Here is a 21,368-nt window from a genome sequence, read left to right as displayed (position 1 = left end):
GACAGAGAAAGTGAGCAAACAGACTGCTGTCTGAATTTAGTGGGTGGTTGCTAGGGGGTTGCTGATAGATAGAGACAGACAGATAGATGGGCAAACAGGCAGACAAATAGATAGATGGGCAGACAGACAGATCGATGGACGGACAGACAGATAGATAGACAGATGGAAAGATAGGCCGACAGACAAACAGGAAAATAGATCCACACACAGACAGGCAGATAGATAGATAGATAGACATACGGGCAGACAGATAGATAGAGACAGACAGACAGATAGCGGACAGACAGGCAGACAGATAGATCGAGACAGACAGACGGGCAGACAAATAGATAGATCGAGCAGACAGATGGGCAGACAGACAGATAGAAAGAGACAGATAGACAGACAGATGGACAGATACAGTAGAGAGAGACAGACAGCCACATAGAGACAGACAGACAGCCAGACCGACAGACCAATAGAGAGAGAGACAGACCAACAGAAAGACAGACTGACAGAAAGACAGAGAGACAGATAGATAGGCAAACAAATATAGACAGACAACATGTAGACAGACAGAGAAAGGGACAGACAGACAGACAGACAGACAGATAGACAAAGGAATAGACACAGACAGACAGATAGCTAGAGACAGACAGGCAGATAGGTAGATAGAGACAGACAGATGGACAGACAGATAGATAGATAGAGACAGACAGACAAAGGGGCAGACAAACAGAGACAGACAGACAGACAGGCAAACCAATACAGACAGACAGACACAAAAAGGGACAGACAGAAAGACAGAGGAATAGACAAGAGACAGACAGACAGACAGACAGACAGACAAATACAGACAGACAGACAAAGGGAAAGACAGACAGACAAATAGATAGAGACAGACAGACGGACAGATACTGTAGAGACAGACAGACAGATAGAGACAGACAGACAGACAGAGCCAGACCGACAGACCAATAGAGAGAGACAGACTGACAGAAAGACAGAGAGACAGATAGATAAGCAAACAAATATAGACAGACAAACATGTAGACAGTCAGACAAATACAGACAAAGGGACAGACAGACAGACAGACAGATAGACAAAGGAATAGACACAGACAGACAGATAGATAGAGACTGACAGGCAGATAGGTAGATAGAGACAGGCAAACATGCAGACAGGCAGACAAATACAGACAGACAGACAAAGGGACAGACAGACAGACAAACAGATAGATAGATAGAGACAGACAGACAGATAGATAGAGACAGCCAGACCGACAGACCAATAGAGAGAGACAGACCAACAGAAAGACAGACTGACAGAAAGACAGAGAGACAGATAGATAGACAAACAAATATAGACAGACAAACATGTAGACAGGCAGACAAATACAGACATACAAAGGGACAGACAGACAGACAGATAGACAAAGGAATCGACACAGACAGGCAGATAGACAGACAGACGAAGGGACAGACAGATAGAAAAAGGGACAGACAGACAGACAGACAGACAGAGGAATAGACAAGAGACAGACAGATAGACAGACAGGCAAACATGCAGACAGGCAGACAAATACAGACAGACAGACAAAGGGACAGACAGACAAAATAATAGACACAGACAGACAGACAGGCAGATAGATAGGCAGACAGATAGACAGACAGACAGACAGACAGACAGACAGAGGAATAGACAAGAGACAGACAGATAGACAGACAAGCAAACATGCAGACAGGCAGACAAATACAGACAGACAGACAAAGGGACAGACCGACAGAAAGATAGATAGACAAAATATTAGATACAGACAGACAGACAGGCAGATAGATAGACAGACAGATAGACAGACAGACGAAGGGACAGACAGATAGAAAAAGGGACAGACAGACAGACAGAGGAATAGACAAGAGACAGACAGATAGACAGACAGGCAAACATGCAGACAGGCAGACAAATACAGACAGACAGACAAAGGGACAGACAGACAGAAAGATAGATAGACAAAATAATAGACACAGACAGACAGACAGATAGATAGGCAAACAAATACAGACAGACAGACAAGCATGCAGACAAATACAGACAGACAGACAGACAGAGGAAAAGACAAGAGACAGACAGATAAAGAGACAGACAGATAGACAGACAGACAGACAGGCAAACATGCAGACAGGCAGACAAATACAGACAGCCAGACAAAGGGACAGACAGACAAATAGATAGATAGACAAAAGAATAGACACAGACAGACAGACAGACAGATAGATAGGCAAACAAATACAGACAGACAGGCAAACATGCATACAGGCAAACATGCATACAGGCAGACAAATACAGACAGACAGACAAAGGGACAGACAGATAGATAGACAAGCAGACAAATACAGACAGACAGACAGACAGACAAAGGGACAGACAGACAGACAGATAGACCTGTCTCACCTGAGTGGTTGTATCTGTGCTGCTGGTAGATGCGTACTTGAGTCAACCAGGGGTTTATAGTCAACACCTTCACCTTGTCTCCTTTCCCGAACTTATCCTTCTTCCACACTTCTCCCTTTTCTTTAGACGTCCAGTACACATGTCCTTCAAACACATCCAGACTGTACGGGTGACCAATATCTGCATTGACAACAAACATGAGAATGACAGCCAGGTAAGTTCATTCAAAATGAACATTCAGACATCATTTACTCACCCTCATGTTGTTTGAATATTATCAGTGAATACATCTGAATGTTATCAGTGAATAACAACTTAAATTTCAGTCCGTTTCTCACAAAAAGCTATTTTTGGTGAGTTGAATGCACTACTTTCATGGTGCTTTTGTTTGTTTTTATTAGCCAACAGACCTAGTCACAATTAACTGTCTTTATCACTGAGAGCTGTATTACAACTGTAAAAATAACAGCATACATGTTTGGAACAACATTTTTGGGTGAACTATTCCTTTAAAAGATGTTTGCTGTTATATTGCTCCTGTGTCTCACCTCCTGATATGATAATTTTCCGGTCTGTTCCATCCTCTTTCATGGACTCAATGATGTTCTCTTTGGAGTCACACCAATAGATCCGGTTTTCATTCAAGTAGTCCAAAGCTAATCCAGTAGGCCAGCCCAGATCTTCATCTAACAGCACCTGCCTTTGTTGGCCATCCATCCACGCTGACTCGATCTTGGGCTTTCTGCCCCAGTCCGTCCAGAACATCTTACTGATATATACAAACACACACACATATATACAAAATAATGCTTAGTAATTTCAAAAAGGTGTTTCCTTGCAAAATACACTGCAAAAAATTATTCTTACTCAGTATTTTCCAAAATAAATAAATAAATCAATAAATTAAAACAAATCCTTTAAACAAGATGCATTTACTTGATGTAAAATGGCTTGTTTACTTGTTTATTTTTCTCACCCCATTGAAAATGTTCAAAACTTCAAAATATATTCTCTGACAAGTATTGCTATCTTACACAATTTTACTTCTCAAGTAAATTTATCTTGGTTTAAGGATGTTTACATATTTTAACAAAAAATAAATTAAATAAAATATTATATAATAAAATTACTATAATAAAATTCAAATGATACATTTAATAAAAATACACAATTATTAAACATATATTACAATTACATATTTATAATTGTAAAAAAAAAATAAAATACAATAAAATTATTTAAAAAAATATATAATTAAAAAAACTATGACTTTTCAAGAATTTTCCATCACCTTTGAGCAGTAAATGTGTATTCACAGGTAATCATTACCTGTGACTTCAACAGTAATTTATATATCTGTCAATAAAATATTGTATAATATTTGTATTTTTTTTAAATGTTATCCCACTGGACAACACTTCGAATATCTTGATAAAAAAAAGCCCATGAACATGTTATGTGTCAACAACCCAAATATCTTAACATCCTTACCCTCCAGCAGGGTTGACCACAATTGCAGCTGGCTGATCAAGATCTGTATGAATTAACCACTTCCTGTAACGCCCATCCAGTTTGGCCACTTCGATGCGATTAGTCCCGGCATCTGTCCAGTAAATATGGCTAACAGAAAAGCAAAAAGCAACCGAGTATAAGGACATTTTTCTGAGAAACAAGCCAAGGAGAAAACAAGATCAGACTGCATCAAATCTCATTTTGTAGGAAGTCAATTTAAAAAAGTCATTTCATATACCGTCCAATCCAGTCCACAGCGATGCCATCAGGACTGGAGATGTATCTGAGCTCAAGATCAACTTCCTTTACAGGATTATTCCCACAGTCATCAAACGTAGTCATATAGGCCCTTTTAATTGCACCAAACTCAGAGCCTCGTCCCAACACCGTCCAGTACACTATACCTGCAAAATCATTTCAGTTCAAATTCATTAACCTCATTACAGAAACAAAAACATAATAGAGCACTTTTTTCAGTGGCTTTGGTTCTTGAATCAAGCCAACACTCTCTGAGATGAATCACAACATCACAAACGATTATTTGAAAATCAGGGGGAAATAAACTCTGTATTTCTTTTATGAGTGAAACTACTCATCTCATGATGCATTGCAAATGGCATAATGGAATTTAATATAAAACAATAGACTATAAGTCGCTGATTATAAGCATCAAAACAATATATTTAAAGATAATTGCAAAACATTTAGATATATACAAATATGTATGGAGTCTTACTGAGGCCAAGGCCCTCTGGGTCCCACAGGTAGTCCAGGGCCTGAATGTGCTCTGCATTATCCACGTAATCCGAGTACTGCGCCGATGAGAGATTAAAGCGACGGATATGCACATTATCAGGCAATAACAACACGGGAGGATTTCCTTAAACAAAAAGAAAGATTGACGGGTTAAATGGTGAAGGTATAGCTGCCTTGCTGTCTACTGTCTACAAAGGCAGTAAGCCTCACCCTCAGCGGCGCATTTGGCTCCCAGCTGCTCCCCCACAGATCGAAAGCCTTCAGCACAGAAACACTCATAACTGCCTTTAGTGTTCTGGCACAACTGAGGACACACACCATAAATCTCACACTCGTTTACATCTGCAGAGAGGAGAAAACACCTCACATTACAAATACAGGAATAACACAATGTCTGATGGTTCAGCATGATGCTCAGCTGTTAGATAAAAAGTAAGGCCAAACACAAGTGCTTGCACACTACATTTGTACTTTAGTCGCTCATTTTACTAGTCGGAGGTCCAATATTTTTCTTATGTAAATGACTCGCAGAGGTTGCATTAACCAAACATTTTCTATAATTTATTGAATTTTAAAGGACTCACGACATGCCTTTTTTTTACCGTATTTTCTGGAAATAAAGTTGCACCTGACTACAAGTCGCGTCAAAATCGTGTTGCTGAGAGAAAAAAAAAACACATAGAAGTCACATCTTTGTATAAGTCGCACTGACAAATGATGCAGGTGTCCTGAAAATATATGCTACCTATCAGGATGTGCTACCAACACTATATTCGCATAGTTTTAGGGTTGGGGTTAGGGTTAGGGCTTAGTACAGCCTCACACCATATCACACTATCTGATAGTTATGCTGGTAGCACATCCTGATAGGTATTATCTGCGTGACAAGATGTGCTACCTAGGTTTTTAACATCTCATGCTGTTGTAGTACATACCGACATGTTCTCCCATGCCTCCCAGCATCCATGTTTTAACTTTACATATCACAGTTTTTTTTTTTTTTTCTCCTCTTTTCTCCCCAATTTGGAATGCCCAATTCTCAATGTGCTCTAAGTCCTCGTGGTGGCGTAGTGACTCGCCTCAATCCGGGTGGCAGAGGACGAATCTCAGTTGCATCCGTGTCTGAGACCGTCAATCTGCGCATCTTATCACATGGCTTGTTGAGCACGTTACCGCAGAGACGTAGCGCACAACTGTGGAGGCTTCACGCTATTCTCCGCGGCATCCACGCACAACTCACCATGCGCCCCACCAAGAGCGAGAACCACACGTTATAGCGACCACGAGGAGGTTACCCCATGTGACTCTACCCTCCCTAGCAACCGGGCCAATTTGGTTGCTTAGGAGACCTGGCTGGAATCACTCAGCACACCCTGGATTCGAACTCATGACTCCAAGGGTGGTAGTCAGCATCAGTACTCGCTGAGCTACCCAGGCTCCCCTTACATATCACTGTTGCTGGTACCACATTCTGAGCAGGTAGCACAGACTGTCAGAACACAGGCACTAGGACCCGGCAGCAGCCGCCCGACTTCCATTCACAGGTTCAGATGTCAAACGCGCTCCATGAAGATTCCATCTCCATGACTGATGTTTTCATCTGTTTTGGTGTGCGTGTGTTTGACCAGCCGGCATCAGTTACGTATAAATTATGTATATACAGTAAGTCATTTCGGTCTATAAGTCACATGGCCTTATATTCCAAAAAATACGGTATCCTCTTTGAGGTTCACTTCTGATATTAGTAAAAGTTTTTTTTGCACAAAAAACAGTCATATATTTGTAAAACCTTATCATTTTCCACCCTCATTCTGACCCTCTGTCAGAAACGCTCGGTTTTGGTGCTGCTTCTCCTTTAAGACTCTACAGTAAATGCCCACTTTTGTGATTGGCTCTCTGGCCTTGACTGACCTGCTTTCTGTTTGTCTCAACAAATGCTCTTTTGCAGTGAGGAGGAAGTTTTGAGTTCTGAAACATAGTGTTTTTTTAGTACAATGAACTCAAGGAAAATGTAATTCCTCATGCCATGACCCCTTTAAAAACATTGATCAGTGCATTGACTGAGCTACTAGTCAGCTAGGAAAGGAACCAATGTACTGTACAATTACACTGCAAAATTATTTGATATTTGGTAACACTTTACAATAAGGTTCCATTCGTTAACATTAGTTAATGCATTAGGTATCATGAACTAACAATGAACAATATATTGTTTTACAGCATTTATTAATCTTTGTTAATAAAAATACAATTGTTTATTGTTAATGTAAGTTAGTGCATTAACTAATGTTAACATATACAACTTTTGATTTTAAAAATGTATTAGTATTTGGTGAAATTAATATTAAGCAAGATTAATAAATTCTGTAACAGTTTTGTTCATTGGTAGTTCACTTTAAATAATGTTGTTAATTAAATGTTGTTAACTAACTTTTACAAATAAAACCTTATTGTAAAGTGTTACCTGATATTTTTGTCTTGCTTTCCAGGAAAAATATTGAACAATTCTTAATTCTTGACAAACAAAATGGCATAAAAATAATTAGATGCTTTTTTTTTTTAGCATTTCTTTGTAAGAAATGGCAAAGTAAACACTGCAACGATCGGATTGGCCAAAGAGTCTGCACAATAAAAAGATTTTGCTCAGCAAGAACAAATGTTAAAAGGAACACTGCAAGGTGGAACGCGCAATAAGAGCCCTACACAGAAAAACTGGAATATTTCCCTACGATGGTTTTGAAATAGTCAGATCAGGCAGTGGAACACTTGCAGGAGTTTCTGTTGATGTTTTGTAATAATGAAAGAATTGAGATGACGTCACGCACCATCACATGTGTTCTTGTCCTGAGGGTTGGGTTTATATCCTGGTCTACAGGAGCAAATGAAACCTCCGCCCGTCAGATCCGTGCAGTTATGCTCACACAGATTCTCAGCACACGATCGCGCACTGCTGTAGTCTAACAGAGAGAAAGGCAAATGTTAGAAATGTTACACTTTTTTAAAATAGTGTAGAAAAACAGGATGTGGCCCTAACAACCCAGTAAAATACCATAAATGCTGGTTACTCTACTGAAAAATGAATTCCATGTTCGTCCTGGCTGGTTTAAAGGAATAGTTCAACCAAAAATGAAAATTCTCTCATCATTTACTCACCCTCAAGCCAACCCAGATGTGTGTGTGTGTGTGGGGGGGGGGGGGATTGGGGGGGATGGCATTTTGACCACTGTGCCCCCCCCCCCACCACCACCATTTTGACCACATTTAAACCACCAACATTTTAGTGCAGTGGGTGGACTTTTCAGATGGTCCCTTTCGCACCATTGGTGAATATACAACTAACTTCAAACATAAAACTACCCTGCTTATAATTAACGGTTTGCCCATGAAAAAGTCTCTTCAATAGAAGCAATAAAAATAAAAAGAAATTACAAATGGGGGGGGGGGGGGTGTGCACATTCTCAAAATGTGGCCCCCTCTTAAGTTCCACATGCCCCCCCACATATTTCATCCTAGCACCAACTCTGCCATGTCTTCTGAACTGGTTTTGGGTGAGAACAGTCCAAATTGTAACTCCTTTTTCACTATAAATCTTGACATCAGCATTCTCTTTGGAGATCATGATTTCAAGCTCAGTTACGCTTGCTAGTGCCATCTAGTGCTCTGCGCAGGCGTCAAGCGCTAGGAAGTGTAATCGAGCTTGAAATTACAATCATGCCTAGAGACTGCAATGGCAAGATGTACAGTGAAAAAAGGAGATATTTTGGTTTGTTCTCAGCCAAAACCGATTGGATCGCTTCAGAAGACATGGATTAAACCACTGGAGTCATATGGATAGCTTTTATGCAGCCTTTCTATGCTTTTTGGAGCTTCAAAGTTCTGGTTACAATTCACTTGCATTGTATGGACCTACAGAGCTTAAATACTCTTCTAAAAATCTTCATTTTTGTTCTGCAGAAGAAAGAAAATCAGACACATCTGGGATGGCATGAGGGTGAGTAAATGATGAGAGAATTTTCCTTTTTGGGTGAACTATCCCTTTAAACTGGCTAATGGTGGTCTAAGTCATACTGTTCACAAGCAAAACACAATGCATGCTGGGATGCTGGTTAACCAGCATGCAATGCTGGGAACCAATGTGCAAAACAACATATACAATGCTAGTCATTTCAGCAGGGTGGGCAATGGAAGTTTTTCCATCTACATCGCTTTTAAATCCTCATTGCGTGTGTTGTGAACTCACAGCAGCCCAGTTCATCCGTCTGGTCTTCACAGTCATCATAGTCATCGCAGGCGTACTGCAGAGGAATGCAATGACCGTTCCCACATTTATACTCGTCTGCAGAGCACGGCCCATATGTGGGGGTCACACCTGTGAGGAATCATTCACACAAAACAAAATGTCTTAATGCTCCTCAGCTTCATGAGTACAGAAGAATATGAACAACATCTCTGGTGAACAAAGTATTCACATTTCAAACGTCTTTGAACTCACAATGCTCCTCTCTCTCATCGGTTCCATCACCGCAGTCATCTATAGAGTTGCAGAGTTCGTGACTGTAGATGCAACGGTTGTTATCACAGCGGAATCGGAAAGGAGGATCACACGGGATGTCCACTGAGAAAACAACGCACAAAATGTGGGTTAAGAAAGTGTTTTATAAAAGGCTCTAATAGTGAATTTGTGTGAACTGTGCTATTTGAAAGTATCTATGTATGAGTGCATTTGTGCGTCTTTACTTTTGTGTAATTGTACTTATCCGAGGAAATGTAATTAATAAAGGCATTAAACAAGGACCTTATGCATATCTAAAATACCAAGTTAAATTTTAGAGCTGTGTGTAAGATGCATGTGTGTTTGTCTCACAGCAGATGTGTAGTTCCTCATCTGAATTGTCTCCACAGTCATCATCTCCATCACATCTCCAGTGCTGCTGTACACACACGTGATTCTTACATTCAAACAGAAACGGTGGACAATACGTGCTGTTCGGGTACCATGTGGCTGAAATACACACATGAACACAATCAACATTAAAAATAGAGCCTATTCACTTTCTTGATACACATTCCTGGTCTTATCGGTACATAGTATTTTAAAGAAAAATTCTGGTCTTTGCAATCTTTTATCAAAATGGATTAACTTTCTGTGACTCTTAAATGACTTTCCTTTTCAGATGTTGTTACCAAGCCTACTTACTATTCAACCCCTCTCCTCCAACCACCTGACTCCAATCTGATATGCAACACCCATTTTCACCATTCAATTCATTCCCAATGGATAAAATCAAGTCCCGCCTTACTTTTTTTTAACTTGTTGAATATCCTGTTTCATTTAGAAATATGTCAGATATGGAAGTAAAAATGGGTTGTGAACGCCCTTTCAAGCTGACTTCATTTTGGAGCAGAGGAATAGTTCACTCAAAAATGAACATTTTCTCATCATTTATTCACTCTCATGCCATCGCAGATGCGTGTGACTTTCTTCTGCAGAACAAAAATGAAGATTTGTAGACAAATATCTCAGCTCTGCAGGTCCATACAATGCAAATGAATTGTTGGCCAGAACTTTGAAGCACCAAAAAGCATATAAAGGCAGCATAAAAGTAATCCATATGACTCCTGTGGTTAAATCCATGTCTTCAGAAGCGATATGATAAGTGTGGGTGAGAAACAGATCAATATTTAAGTCCTTTTTTACTATAAATCTCCATTTCCACCTTCTTTTGTTTTTGGCGGTTCACATTCTTAGTGCATATCGCCACATACTGGTAGAAGCTGGTCAAAGTTGGAGATTTCTAGTAAAAAAGGACATACATATTTATCTGTTTCTCACCCACACCAATCATATCACTTCTGAAGACATGAATTAAACCACTGGAGTTGTATGGATTACTTTAATGCTGCCTTTTTGTGCTTTTTGGAGATTCAAATTTCTGGCCATCATTCACTTGCATTGTATGGACCTACAGAGCTGAGATATTCTTCAAAAAATCTTCATTTGTGTTCTGCACAAGAAAGAAAGTCATACACATCTGGGAGTGCATGAGGGTGAGTAATGATAAGAGAATTTTCATTTTTGGGTGAACTATCCCTTTAAATCTTAAAAGAAAAGAGTTATTGTCAAATATTAAGATATTTGTTTGGCTTTCATACTATATGCAATGACAGAGCAATTCTAGCTGAAATAGCATGAAATATAATAGAGTTAGAAAAATCACTCTTATATGACATCTTACGATTTAATTACATTTTATAACGTTCCCATGTTTGGAAATTACAACTGAAAAATTCCCAAGTTTAACCTTACTGTGGGAGCCCTGTTACAAGTGCACAACACCCTATTGACTCTACAATGTAACCACAACTGTCTTCCAATAATATTCTCAGATCAACAAAAACATGAGCATTATGAGAATTTAATTAGATAAAACATGTCACACTCACGACAAGAACTTTCGTCGGTAAAGTCGAGACAGTCAGCGTTGCCGTCGCATTTGAAGCGCTCAGCAATGCAGTGACCGCTCCCGCACTGGAAGTAACCCGGGTGACACGTCCGCAGCTCTGAAACACATTTGACAAAAACAATGAAGCACGCTGGCTTAATCGCTGCAGCCAGTCTCTCTCTCTCAATACTCCACAGAGAATGAATGACACACACTTCTTGTTAGTATTCAGCCACACAAATGCCTTCAAATATCACTGTTATATTAATTCAAAGAGTATTCCTAGCTGTTAAAAAAAAAAAAAGAGCATTCCATTTTAAACTAAAGTGCATGAAATAAAAAAATAAAAATAAAATAAATAAAAAAAGTAAATTCTGCTAGTTTACACCGATCAGCCACAACATTAAAACCACCTGCCTAATGATGTGTTGGTCCCCCTGGTGCTGCCAAAACAGCGTCAACCCATGTCTCAGAATAGCATTCTGAGATGATATTCTTCTCACCACAATTGTACAGAGTGGTTATCTGAGTTACCGTAGACTTTGTCAGTTCAAACCTGTCTGGCCATTCTCTGTCGACCTCTCTAATCAACAAGACATTTCCGTCCACAGAACTGCCTCTCACTGAATGTTTTTTTGTTTTTGGCACCATTCTGAGTAAATTCTAGAGACTCTTGTGTGTGAAAATCCCAGGAGATCAGCAGTTACAGAAATACTCAAACCAGCCCGTCTGGCACCAACAATCATCCATGCGATTATCTAATCAGCCAATCGTGTGGCAGCAGTGCAGTGCATAAAATCATACAGATATGGGTCAGAAGCTTCAGTTAATGTTCACATCAACCATCAGAATGGGGAAAAAAATTATCTCAGTGATTTGGAGCGTGGCATGATTGTTGGTCCCAGATGGGCTGGTTTATACCCTATGTGTGCAAAAGTACCAGTTGCTCTTTTTCTCTGTCCCTCTTTTGATTGCCTTTGCTTCCTTAGCCTGTTTGTCTTTTCTTTTCTTTCACTCACCACAGTCCCTCTCGTCAGAATTGTCCTCACAGTCGTTGTCATGGTCACAAACCCAGCGATCAGGAATGCAGTGCAGGTTGTCACAGCGGTACTCGCTCTCTGTGCATGGACGAGGGGCTGAGGATACATAAGCAGCATGTCATTCACACACAAAACCAAACATAAAGACACTTTGAATGCCGCTTATCCAATCAGAATTCATACAAATACAAGCTGACAAACCAGACATAGATTCTTCTTCAGAAGTGCATAACAAAGTCTTTAAAATCCCACGTAGCACAACACTTAGACTAACAAAATGAAGTAGGTGTACCACCGGAGCTGCTTTATTAAATCACGAAAACACAATGAGCATCTGACACAGATAAGGGTGGTGATTAAGCTGCACTTCACTGTCACAAGATCAGAGTGTTATCTGAGTAGCTAAGGGATGTTTTTCATAGCTCGCTAAAGTTGCCGAGAGCCCCTCTGTTTAAAGGGCCATTTTTCAGAGGTGAGTTCATAGCTGAATTTATTAGAGGAGTGACCTGCGCTTACCACCCCTGCAGTTCCTCTGCAAGGAGGAGAAAAGTGCTGAAAATATTAGGGCTTATTTCAACATGCAGCATGAAGTCTTATCAAAGACCATTTGTCAAACTAATGCTCCTCACAGCACCTTGTCTGCCATCGTGCCATGATAAAGGAGGGCTGCCGTCTCCTCTGCTTTCTCTGTCTTTCTAATTTATTCTCCTTGATAGAACGCAACCCTGCCCACTATTTTCAGCCATCTTGGTTCAAGAGTGTTTCTCATTTATTTATCCATAGTGATTTCATAAAGTACTTCATAAGAGTTCTAAGCCATGAACCAAAAAACCAGCGCCGAGGTGAATCACAACAACATTACAAACTTTGATTTGAAGCAAAAAAAAAAAAAAGGATTGGACAAAAAGACAAAAGACTTAAAGTCTTTTGAGTACTTAAAGTCTTTAATGAGTGAATGAACTACAATCCCATAAAGCACTGCGAATGATGCAATCAAATTAAAAACAATGGAAAAATATAAAACTACTGATTTAATGTTTTTGGAAACAATTTATTTAACGTTTATTGCAAAATATTTGTAAAAAATTAAATAAAAATGATTGTGTCATTAACAAAGCATCATGGAAGTGGGCGATCACTGCAGGGCTCTTTTGCTGTGATTCTCCGATTGGTGAATCTTCCTCTTGAGAATCATGGGTTGTGCAGTTCTTCACCAAAATTTCTACAAATAAAAACTATTTTTTACAGCTGACAATTTAAAGCGTCATTAGTCCGATTAATTACAGTATATGAAAATTAATCATGCCCCCATCCTGTACATAAATTCCCTAATAAGGAATGTTCCTACTATTGGAGCAATTCAAGTTTAGAATTCTTGATGCAGTAGGGGGCAGTCAGCACTCCAGCTGTACAGGCAACACACCTCGTCAAACCAACAACAGGAAGCTCAGCCTTCCACAGACGTGCTTTTGTGCTTAAAGACGACAGCTGGACCAAGCTGGGATCTTGAGACACATCTTTCTACTTGGCACACTGTCCTAAAAACTCAGCGCTTTTGGCTAGAGTTGCTGAAAACTAGTGAGACGTGATTCAACCAAAGTGAGACGCACCAAAAGTGTCCGTCTGACGCACGAGCGCAAAAAACAACAATTAAAAGAAGAGCAGAGGGAGGTAGGCCAATAATACGTTCAATGAAATGGAAATGAAAAACAATATTTTGACTTTAAAGCCACTTTTTGTATTATCTAAATGCTTTACTTGTCTGTTGCTACAATATGATGTAATGTATTTGAATTATTTGAATTAGGTCTTTATATTATTGTAACGAGGTAAAAGGGAAATGAGGAGGCGAGAACCGGCTTAACAATATAAATAATATTTAATGGTTAACTTAAACAAAAAGACAAACACAAACACATACAGGGCAGCTGCCTGTCGTTCCCTCTCTCTCGAACTACTGCCTCCGGTCGCCTTTATGCCTCTCGAGGGCTTGATCAGCCTGATTAGGGGCCGGGTGTGCAGCGTCATGGCACGGCCCCTCCCTCCGCCCTGCCACAATTATATTTATAATTATTTTAATGATTCTAAATTACCTTTATTTGGGGACCTTTCTCAGTAAACACTGGTATGCGATTAATTAATCTGCATATCATTATATTAATCCGATTAAAAAAAGTGATTGACAGCTCTAATTTAAAGTTGTTTTTTATAAGTATAGAAACAATATGTTTTAGGTGTATTGCAAAATATTCAGATTTATGCAAATATATAAGTAGTTTGAGAGTGTAGGGAGACCGACTCAATTGCGTCATTCACAGTGTGTCATGGAAGTGGGCGGTCGCTGTTGGGCTCTTTTGCCCTGGTTTGCTATGATTCTCTGATTGGTACATCGTGGGGTTCTTCACAAAGAAAATTCTGCTATTAAACATTTTTTTTTATAAAGTATTGAAATAATGCAGACTCATGGCTTCAACAGAAGCATATAACATTGATTAAGCACTGAGATTTTTGTGTTCCAAATGATTTTGAGTGAACTAACATTTTAAATGGAAAGAATTTGATTACTCACTGTTAGTTGAAATTGTTGTTTTTTGTTTTTTTAAAGTGAACTGACCGAATACTATAACTATGAAGAGCTCAGAATGTTGGTACTCACTGCATTTGCGTTCGTCTGATCCGTCACCACAGTCATTTTCTCCATCGCAGCGCCAGCGCAGGGGTATGCACTGATGGTTATCACAGCGGAAATCACCCACCGGCTTACAGGTCAACTCTTCTGCAAACACCACACACAACATTTTGTGTTTTCACATGTACAACAACTATATATAGCCCTAATTTTAAACCTAACCCCTTAAACAAACCTTTCTGAATTTTTATATTTTCGATATTTTTTATTTCATTAAGTTTATTAACAGCAACAGGACTGGGCTTGAGCTCTGAGATCCCCCCCAACCCCCTGGATTTTTTGACTAAAGCAAGAAATATAAAGACAATTTTAAATAATAGCCTAATTGGTATAGGCGTTATAAAATTATAAAAGGTGGAGATGGGGAGGTGGAGGGATGCCTTAAGAATCGTCACCGGTGTGAGGGAAGCAGCCGCTAATATACACTTGGGATTTATATACATTCTTCAGCACCTTCTTTAGAGCGGTGTAATGAAGACACAATGATAACTATAGCACAGAGCTTTGAAGAGAAACAAATCCTGTACTTATTTACATTCAGGATCAGTTTCGGGGAAAGGGAGTATAGACATCCCTACAGACACTGAGTCAGACTAGATACAAGGGAGAGATGACAATAAAAAGAGAACAGAGGTGCCCCACCTGGCCCGGCCGGTACATACTTGCACTCAGATTAGGGCGATCTCTCCTCTCTGTGCAGGATCAAATCAAATCAAATCAAATCACATTTATTGTCACACAGCCATATACACAAGTGCAATGGTGTGTGAAATTCTTGGGTGCAGTTCCGATCAACACAGCAGTCGTGACAGTGATGAGACATATACCAATTTACAATAACATCAAATTAACACAACACAATTTAAACATATGTTATACATAATTACACTCAACTTAAAACATCACATTAACACAACACAATTTAAGCATCTGTTATTCCCATAATTACACTCAACTTAAAACATCAAATTAACACAACACAATTTAAACATCTGTTATACATAATTACACAACTTAAAACATCAAATTAACACAACACAATTTAAACATCTGTTATACACATAATTACACTCAACAATATACAAATAATAACATACACTGTACAGTATACAATATGCTGTTTTTGTTTTTTTTGTTTTTTACTATATAGATACTATATAGATACACATTATTCAATAAAAATTAAACATTAAAATATATATAAAAAAAGTATATATATATATATATATATATATATATATATATATATATATATATATATATAGAATGTACAGTATTGTACTGTATTGACATTCAGGCTGTCGGTTGATAGTCAGTTGTTAAGAGAGACATAATATAATAACAGTAATATAATTTATGACAGTCCGGTGTGAGATATAAGAGTAATAAAGTGCAGGGCTGATGTATTTTGATCGTGGGAGATCAAGAGTTCAGAAGTCTGATTGCTTGGGGGAAGAAGCTATCATGGAGTCGGCTGGTGCGGGTCCTGATGCTGCGATACCGCCTACCTGATGGTAGCAGTGAGAACAGCCCATGGCTCGGGTGGCTGGAGTCTCTGATGATCCTCCGAGCTTTTTTCACACACCGCCTTGTATATATTTCCTGGAGGGAGGGAAGCTCACCTCCGATGATGTGTTTGGCAGTTCGCACCACCCTTTGCAGTGCTTTGCGGTTGTGGGCGGTGCTATTGCCGTACCAGGCGGAGATACAGCCAGTCAGGATGCTCTCCACAGTGCAGGTGTAGAACCGTGCGAGGATGTGGCGGTTCATTCCAAACTTCCTCAGCCATCTCAGGAAGAAGAGGCGCTGATGAGCCTTCTTCACAACGACTTCAGTGTGGACGGACCATGTGAGTTCCTCAGTGATGTGGACACCCAGGAACTTGAAGCTGCTGACTCTCTCCACTGGTGCTCCATTGATGGTGATTGGACTGTGTTCTCTGTCTTTTCTTCTGAAGTCCACCACAAGCTCCTTTGTCTTACTGACGTTGAGGGAGAAGTTGTGCTCCTGACACCAGCGTGTCAGAGTGTGCACCTCCTCTCTGTAGGCTGTTTCATCATTGTCAGTGATCAGACCTACCACCGTCGTGTCATCAGCAAACTTAATGATGGCACTGGAGTTATGTGTTGCCACACAGTCATGTGTGTACAGGGAATACAGTAGTGGGCTGAGAACACAGCCCTGCGGGGCTCCAGTGTTGAGGGTCAGTGATGAGGAGATGTTGCTGTCTATTCTAACCACCTGGTGTCTGCTTGACAGGAAGTCCAGGATCCAGCTGCACAGCGAGCTGTTTAAGCCCTGAGCCCGGAGTTTCTCATCTAGCTTGGAGGGCACTATGGTGTTGAATGCTGAGCTGTAGTCTACAAACAACATTCTCACATAAGTGTTCTTTTTTTCCAGGTGGGAGAGAGCAGTGTGTATTGTAGATGCAATGGCATCATCAGTGGAGCGGTTGTTGCGGTAAGCAAACTGCAGCGGGTCAAGATTGAGTGGTAATACAGAGCAGATGTAATCTCTGATTAGTCTCTCAAAACATTTGCTGATGATGGGGGTCAGAGCAACAGGACGCCAGTCATTTAAACACGTTATTTTTGATTGTTTTGGAACAGGCACAATGGTGGATGTTTTAAAGCATGTGGGGACTACAGACAAAGAGAGGGAAAGGTTGAAAATGTCCGTAAAAACACCAGCCAGCTGGTTCCCGCACGCTCTGATGACACGGCCCGGAATGCCGTCTGGACCCGCGGCTTTGCGGATATTCACCCGTCGGAAGGATCGGGTTACATCCGCTACAGAGACGGAGAGTGAACTAACCTCTGTAGCTTCAGCCGCGAGAGCTCTCTCCGCGAGGTCGGTGTTATTTCCCTCGAAATGAGCATAAAAAGTATTTAGCTCATCCGGTAGAGAGGCAGCGGTGTTCATGGCGGAGTTTTTATTCCCTTTAAAGTCCGTGATGATGTTAATTCCCTGCCACATGCTTCTAGAGTTGGTGGTGTTAAACTGTCCTTCAATCTTGCTCCTGTACTGGCGTTTTGCTGTTTTGATAGTTTTTCGGAGGGCATAACTGGCTTGTTTATGCTCCTCCGCGTTCCCGGAATTAAAAGCGGAGGTCCGCACATTAAGTGCCGCGCGAACATCGCTATTGATACACGGCTTCTGATTCGGATAGATTCGCACAGTTCTGGTCGGAATCACTTCCTCTACGCACGTTCTGATGAAACACATTACGCTATCAGCGTAAAGCTCGATGTCGTCATCAGAGGCGGACCGGAACATCTCCCAGTCCGTGCGATCAAAACAGTCTTGTAGCGTAGAGTCTGATTGGTCCGACCAGCAGTGGATCGTTCTGAGGGTGGGTGCTTCCTGTTTCAATTTCTGCCTGTAAGCGGGCAGAAGCAGAATGGAGGAGTGGTCCGATTTGCCAAATGGTGGACGGGGGAGGGATTTGTAGCCATCCCGGAACGGAGAATAGCAATGGTCCAAAACCCGGTCCCCTCGTGTGTTGAAACTAATGTGCTGGTGATATTTTGGTGCGACTGATTTTAAACTGGCTTTATTAAAGTCCCCGATCACAATGAACGCGGCCTCAGGGTGCGCGGTTTCCTGCTCACTTATACTCCCATACAGTTCCTTGAGTGCCCGGTCTGTGTCGGCTTGTGGGGGAATGTACACAGCAGTGATAATGACCGCTGTGAATTCCCTCGGTAGCCAGAATGGTCGACACAGAAGCATAAGAAATTCCAGATCAGGAGAACAGAAAGACTTGATGGAATGTACGTTCCTCTGATCACACCAGGATTTGTTGATCATAAAACATACACCACCTCCTCTAGTTTTACCTGAGAGGTCTTTCGCTCTGTCCGCTCGGAGCATGGAGAACCCCGCGGGTTCAATGGCTGAGTCTGGAATCTCCGCAGACATCCAAGTTTCCGTAAGGCAGATAATGCAGCAGTCCCTCGTCTCTCATTGGAAAGAGATCCGCGCTTTCAGCTCGCAGAGCTTGTTATGCAGAGACTGAACATTTGCCAGTAGAATAGTGGGTAGCGGGGGTCGATTTGCGCGGCGTCTTACTCTGATGAGAACGCCGGCTCTGTTTCCCCTTTTCCTCCTGCGTTTCCGCGGCCGTGCTGCCCAGACAAAGGGCTCCGCTTGCGTGTTTGTAAACAGCGGGTCGGCATTGAGGAATGTGAAGTCCGGTTTTCGGTGTGAGATCGCTGAACCAATGTCCAAAAGTGTTTGTCTGTCGTAGACAATAAGGCAGACAACATCCAAGACAAAAAACATAAGAATTGTAAACAAAACAAACAAACCATTGCTATGTTGTGTCGGAGCTCGCAACGCAGCAGCCATACTCGGCGCCATCTTGAGTCCGGCACTAATGGTGCGCACTAATGGTGCGAGGGTGAGCTGATAAGACGGAAAACTGGGGCTACATGTGTGTGTTTGTGTACATCAGTCAGATCACAGAGCGTAAGAGTAAAACTGGGTGAAATTGGATAGTCTACAATTCTTACTGAGACGTTCTGCACATGCTGTGCATACATGACCAAAAACACAAATATGTATAATCACACCCGCACATAGGCAGACACAACCAAAATGGTGCCTGACACAAACATACCTAAGAAACTCACACACACACACACACACACACACACACACACACACACACACACAGTCCATAAATCTGTGCTGTGGCCACAGACAGGAGGAGTGCATAAGGTGAGAGGTCAGTGAGGGCCCGTCCATCAGAGTGAGTCTGAGCTACTCTCACTAATGTATCGCTGACGTGTGAGAGGACGGATAACTCCTCATCCTTTTAATCAACACTCATACGATTTCAACACAACACCATTATATAACATCACTGATAATGGGTTCACTAACATTATTCTCCATGTTTTGGGGTTTCTGGCTCTGGTATGATTTTACTGAAATTATAAGGGTCATTTCATACTTGAATTTTTGTTTTGTTTTCCCCTGGCTGAGGTCCATTTAAGATATTAATTAAGGGGTTTGCACCACAAACAGTCTAATTAAGTTTTAATTAATTTTACACCCTTTCTCTGACCTTAGTGAAACGGCTTATTTTTATGCTGCTGCGCCTTTAAGACTATGTAAACGCCCTCCTATTGAATGCCTTCAGAAGACTTGGAATATGATGCAGGAGTTTCATGGACTACTTTTATGATACTTTTGGGTCCTGTTTTAAGCTATAAAGTGAGGCAGTATCCATCCCCATTTTATTGAGAAGACAAACCACGATATTAACACTTAAATGCATACCTCAAGTCTTTAGTGACCCGGGACCTCCTTCCACCTTATCCATTTTTGGAGTTATGCCCCAACTTCTTTAGTATTTCTCAACCTTTCTCTTATGAATCATCTAACAATAAAAAAAATGCCTAATTGTTTAATTACCAAAAGTGTATAGGGTCTTTAGTGACCAGAGATATGTAATTGTGTCACAATATAATTTTACCACTTCTTTTAATCATATTTTTATGATTATTTCATACTTATTTAAGTTTACTATCACAAGGAGTCACAAGTTCGAATCCAGGGCGTGCTGAGTGACTCCAGTCAGGCTTCCTAAGCAACCAATTGGCCCGGTTGCTAGGGTGTGTAGAGTCACGTTGGGTTAACCTCCTTGCGGTCGCTATAATGTGGTTCTCGCTCTCGGTGGGGCGCATGGTGAGTTGAGCGTGGATGCCGCGGAGAATAGCGTGGGCCTCCACACGCTCTAGGTCTCCGCGGTAATGCGCTCAACAAGCCACGTGATAAGATGCACGGACTGACAGTCTCAGACGCAGAGACAACTGAGATTCGTCCTCCGCCACCCGGATTGAGGCGCGTCACTATGCCACCACGAGAACTTAGAGCGCATTGGGAATTGGGCATTCCAAATTGGGGAGAAAAAATCCACACACACAAAAAAAAAAAAAGTTTACTATCACAAGATATCTAATTCTTTGTTTATAGCAAGACAAATGAGGGCCATATTCATACAAATTACTACTCTATCATGCCGATTTTTGTGGTGAATTATCAGTATCCCATTTGCATGCACACACATTTATTCATGTTATTTGTTACTCAAGGTGGCGCTGTTGTTTCAGTGATTGAATTGATTTGAATTTGACATTGCTATCTGACAAAGCAGCAATGCGGAATTGAACTATAGCAAGTGTAAAACATGCACAGTAAGATATGGCTATTGTCATTAGGTGTATTACTGAAATTCCCTGATTTGTATGTGTATTTAGACTAAATAAGTACCTGAGAAAATACATATGTGTAGATAATGTGTTGTGTAGCTCAATATGTGTTTAACAGCCAGTTGCGTCTCATGAAATTTCAGTGTGAAAGTAATGAATCATATGTTGCATCACGTCTTTAATATACAAAAAATAAAACACCAAAATCTAACACAATATAATATATTCTATTATTTTCTATTTGTCTTGAAAATGCTTTGAAAATGTTACACTATCTGG

The 21,368-nt window shown here is 40.7% G+C and overlaps 2 protein-coding genes across 2 annotated transcripts in view; one reads left to right on the top strand and one right to left on the bottom strand.

Annotated features, from left to right (window-relative positions):
* The window catches only part of LOC127448416 (ceramide synthase 6-like), a 427,716-nt gene that overhangs the window by 128,409 nt on the left and 277,939 nt on the right, over positions 1-21,368 (top strand). The window lies entirely within an intron of this gene.
* The window catches only part of LOC127448043 (low-density lipoprotein receptor-related protein 2-like), a 124,436-nt gene that overhangs the window by 17,958 nt on the left and 85,110 nt on the right, over positions 1-21,368 (bottom strand). The window contains exons 58-70 of the mRNA XM_051710302.1: positions 14,839-14,958; positions 12,162-12,278; positions 11,144-11,260; positions 9,564-9,701; positions 9,192-9,314; positions 8,940-9,068; positions 7,525-7,656; positions 4,910-5,041; positions 4,680-4,823; positions 4,182-4,347; positions 3,923-4,051; positions 2,980-3,200; positions 2,432-2,611 (exon numbers count right to left, since the gene is read on the bottom strand). Of these exons, the coding sequence (XP_051566262.1) occupies positions 2,432-2,611; positions 2,980-3,200; positions 3,923-4,051; positions 4,182-4,347; positions 4,680-4,823; positions 4,910-5,041; positions 7,525-7,656; positions 8,940-9,068; positions 9,192-9,314; positions 9,564-9,701; positions 11,144-11,260; positions 12,162-12,278; positions 14,839-14,958 (1,848 nt within the window). The remainder of the gene's footprint in view (positions 1-2,431; positions 2,612-2,979; positions 3,201-3,922; positions 4,052-4,181; positions 4,348-4,679; positions 4,824-4,909; positions 5,042-7,524; positions 7,657-8,939; positions 9,069-9,191; positions 9,315-9,563; positions 9,702-11,143; positions 11,261-12,161; positions 12,279-14,838; positions 14,959-21,368) is intronic.

The sequence above is a fragment of the Myxocyprinus asiaticus genome, chromosome 11 (assembly GCF_019703515.2).
Source record: "Myxocyprinus asiaticus isolate MX2 ecotype Aquarium Trade chromosome 11, UBuf_Myxa_2, whole genome shotgun sequence".
Lineage (NCBI taxonomy): Eukaryota > Metazoa > Chordata > Actinopteri > Cypriniformes > Catostomidae > Myxocyprinus > Myxocyprinus asiaticus.
Note: the sequence above shows the minus strand (reverse complement) of the source record. Positions and strands in the feature narration are given on the sequence as shown.